This window comes from Terrapene carolina, unplaced genomic scaffold (assembly GCF_002925995.2).
Source record: "Terrapene carolina triunguis isolate 2854851 unplaced genomic scaffold, T_m_triunguis-2.0 Scaffold88, whole genome shotgun sequence".
In the NCBI taxonomy this organism is placed as follows: Eukaryota; Metazoa; Chordata; order Testudines; family Emydidae; genus Terrapene; species Terrapene triunguis.
The window spans coordinates 2,344,276-2,347,637 of NW_020664439.1; the positions used below are offsets into that span (position 1 = coordinate 2,344,276).

The following is a 3,362-nucleotide window of genomic DNA, read 5'->3' on the forward strand; positions in this document are numbered from 1 at the left end:
AGTACCCGCTTCTCATATAGTACTCTCAGCCCCTCCAGCCTCACGTGATACAAGACTGGTGCCAGGGACAGTCTGGGTCATGGTCAGCTTTGTAGGGTTCAAAGAGCTCATGTTTGGGGGGGGGGGCTGTCTTTGGCTTCTGGGACGTATCGAGGTGCCGTCTGGAAAAGAACTGACCCTGTTTCTATGTTGGCTTTTGGAAACATAGTGAAAAACCACGATAACTCTTTGGGGAAAATATTGTAATGTTTCACTCCCACCAGTCCTCTAATTTGAACAAAGGCAGCCTTTGAATTTCATTAACTAAAAGGGTTTGTTTTTATTTTCTGGGCACATTTTAATTAATTTATTTAATGTGCTTATTTTATTCCATTCCGGTAAAATCAGCCAGGCCCTGTACTGTCAGTGGCATGGCTAGGATTATATGAAGTGGTTTGTACAGAGAGGCAGGGGAAAAAGAAAAAGCCAAATAGGGTTGCAGAAAGTGCATTTCATGGGTCCTCTGTCTGCCGGGGGGGAGGGCCGGATCAGCAAGCAGCCAATGTCTGTCTCTCATGCTGTGTGATAGGTAGATCAAACCATGACACGTTTCTCCCCATTCCCACAGCCCGATGGCTTCGCTTCCTGTCCTACAAGAAGAGACATTGTTCCGAAAGGGATTCTGGAGTTATCGAATCCCAGCCCTGCTCTACGTGCCGCAGTCCTGCACCATCCTGGCATTCGCCGAGGAGCGGGAGGATGAGGTGGATGAACATGCCAAGCTGATAGCAATGCGCAGAGGCACATATGATGGGACTACCCACCATGTTCAGGTAATGCACGTTTCATTAAAGCTGCTTTGGCTCACTTACTCAGGGGGCAGTACACTGGGTGCAGAGCCGGGACAGGGAACCAGAGAGATGAGTGTGCAGTAGGTTTGCTGGGGCACCATGGCATCCACACTGTGGTTCAGGGAGCCAGCCAGAGAGAGACAGGAACAGATGGGCTGCTGGCATGGATCCAGAGACCCGAGAGAGGGAGAGGCGGGCTCGGGGGTAAGCCTGGTGGGAGACGGTGAAAACAGGAGGTAAATAATAACTTTTCATTCTGGTGAAACACATTTCTAGCTTACAAATAGTCAAAAATTGCTACACCCCACAAAAATGTGTATGGGACATGTACATGGTAACTAGTTCATGTGTGTAGCCCATCAAAGTGAATTGGCTAACTTAATAATTCACTGGTTAATGATGGCTAGGCTGGCAGACAGCTGGGGGCAGTTGATGCTCGATCCATTTGTAATAACTTCTAACAACTGCAAATATATTAAAATACAGTATCTGTGGGATTATACCCCTCTCCTCTGGTCCTTCAGATGTGGCTTGTTGTCTTAGATCAGTGGTCTTCAACCTTTCTTCATTTGTGGACCCTTAAAAAATTTCAAATGGAGGTGCAGCCCTTTTGGAAATCTTACCCATAGTCTGCAGACCCCCAGGGGTTCATGGACCACAGGTTGAAATCACTGTCTTAGATTGTAAGCTCTTCAGGACAAGACCCTATCTCTGCCTATCACAATTGGGGTCTCAGAGCACTACAGCTATATAAATATTTAATAATAATGGCTCACGTAACCCCACAACAAATCAGTTAGATAGGGTTCAGCTGATCAGAAAGAGACTTGGTGATTTCTGTCTGCATAGAATCATAGAATCATAGAATATCAGGGTTGGAAGGGACCTCAGGAGGTCATCTAGTCCAACCCCCTGCTCAAAGCAGGACCAATTCCCAACTAAATCATCCCAGCCAGGGCTTTGTCAAGCCGGGCCTTAAAAAACTCCAAGGAAGGAGATTCCACCACCTCCCTAGGTAAAGCATTCCAGTGCTTCACCACCCTCCTAGTGAAATAGTGTTTCCTAATATCCAACCTAGACCTCCCCCACTGCAACTTGAGACCATTGCTCCTTGTTCTGTCATCTGCCACCACTGAGAACAGCCGAGCTCCATCCTCTTTGGAACCCCCCCTCAGGTAGTTGAAAGCAGCTATCAAATCCCCCCTCATTCTTCTCTTCTGGAGACTAAACAATCCCAGTTCCCTCAGCCTCTCCTCATAAGTCATGTGCTCCAGACCCCTAATCATTTTTGTTCCCCTCCGCTGGACTCTTTCCAATATTTCCACATCCTTCTTGTAGTGTGGGGCCCAAAACTGGACACAGTACTCCAGATGAGGCCTCACCAATGTCGCATAAAGGGGAATGATCACGTCCCTCTTATGGCCCTACTTATACAGCCCAAAATGCCATTAGCCTTCTTGGCAACAAGAGCACACTGTTGACTCATATCCAGCTTCTCGTCCACTGTGACCCCTAGGTCCTTTTCTGCAGAACTGCTACCTAGCCATTCGGTCCCTAGTCTGTAGCAGTGCATAGGATTCTTCCGTCCTAAGTGCAGGACTCTGCACTTGTCCTTGTTGAACCTCATCAGGTTTCTTTTGGTCCAATCCTCCAATTTGTCTAGGTCCCTCTGTATCTGATCCCTACCCTCCAGCGTATCTACCACGCCTCCCAGTTTAGTGTCATCTGCAAACTTGCTGAGAGTGCAATCCACACCATCCTCCAGATCATTAATAAAGATATTAAACAAAACCGGCCCCAGGACCGACCCTTGGGGCACTCCGCTTGAAACTGGCTGCCAACTAGACATGGAGCCATTGATCACTACCCGTTGAGCCCAACGATCTAGCCAGCTTTCTATCCACCTTACAGTCCATTCATCCAGCCCATACTTCTTTAACTTGGCGGCAAGAATACTGTGGGAGACCGTATCAAAAGCTTTGCTAAAGTCAAGGAATAACACATCCACTGCTTTCCCCTCATCCACAGAGCCAGTTATCTCCTCATAGAAGGCAATTAGGTTAGTCAGGCATGACTTGCCCTTGGTGAATCCATGCTCACTGTTCCTGATCACTTTCCTCTCCTCTAAGTGTTTCATAATTGATTCCTTGAGGACCTGCTCCATGATTTTTCCAGGGACTGAGGTGAGGCTGACTGGCCTGTAGTTCCCCGGATCCTCCTTCCCTTTTTTAAAGATGGGCACTACATTAGCCTTTTTCCAGTCATCCGGGACCACCCCCGATCGCCATGAGTTTTCAAAGATGATGGCCAATGGCTCCGCAATCACATCCGCCAACTCCTTTAGCACCCTCGGATGCAGCGCATCCGGCCCCATGGATTTGTGCTCATCCAGTTTTTCTAAATAGTCCCGAACCACTTCTTTCTCCACGGAGGGTTGGTCACCTCCTCCCCATACTGTGCTGCCCAGTCCAGCAGTCTGGGAGCCGACCTTGTTTGTGAAGACAGAGGCAAAAAAAGCATTGAGTACATTAG

At 48.1% G+C, this 3,362-nt stretch overlaps 1 protein-coding gene across 1 annotated transcript in view; it reads left to right on the forward strand.

Annotated features, from left to right (window-relative positions):
- Positions 1 to 611: 611 nt before the first annotated feature.
- Positions 612 to 3,362, forward strand: part of NEU2 (neuraminidase 2) — a 9,634-nt gene continuing 6,883 nt past the window's right edge. Inside the window, 1 exon segment of the mRNA XM_024216856.1 lies at positions 612 to 812. Coding sequence (XP_024072624.1) covers positions 612 to 812 — 201 coding nt within the window.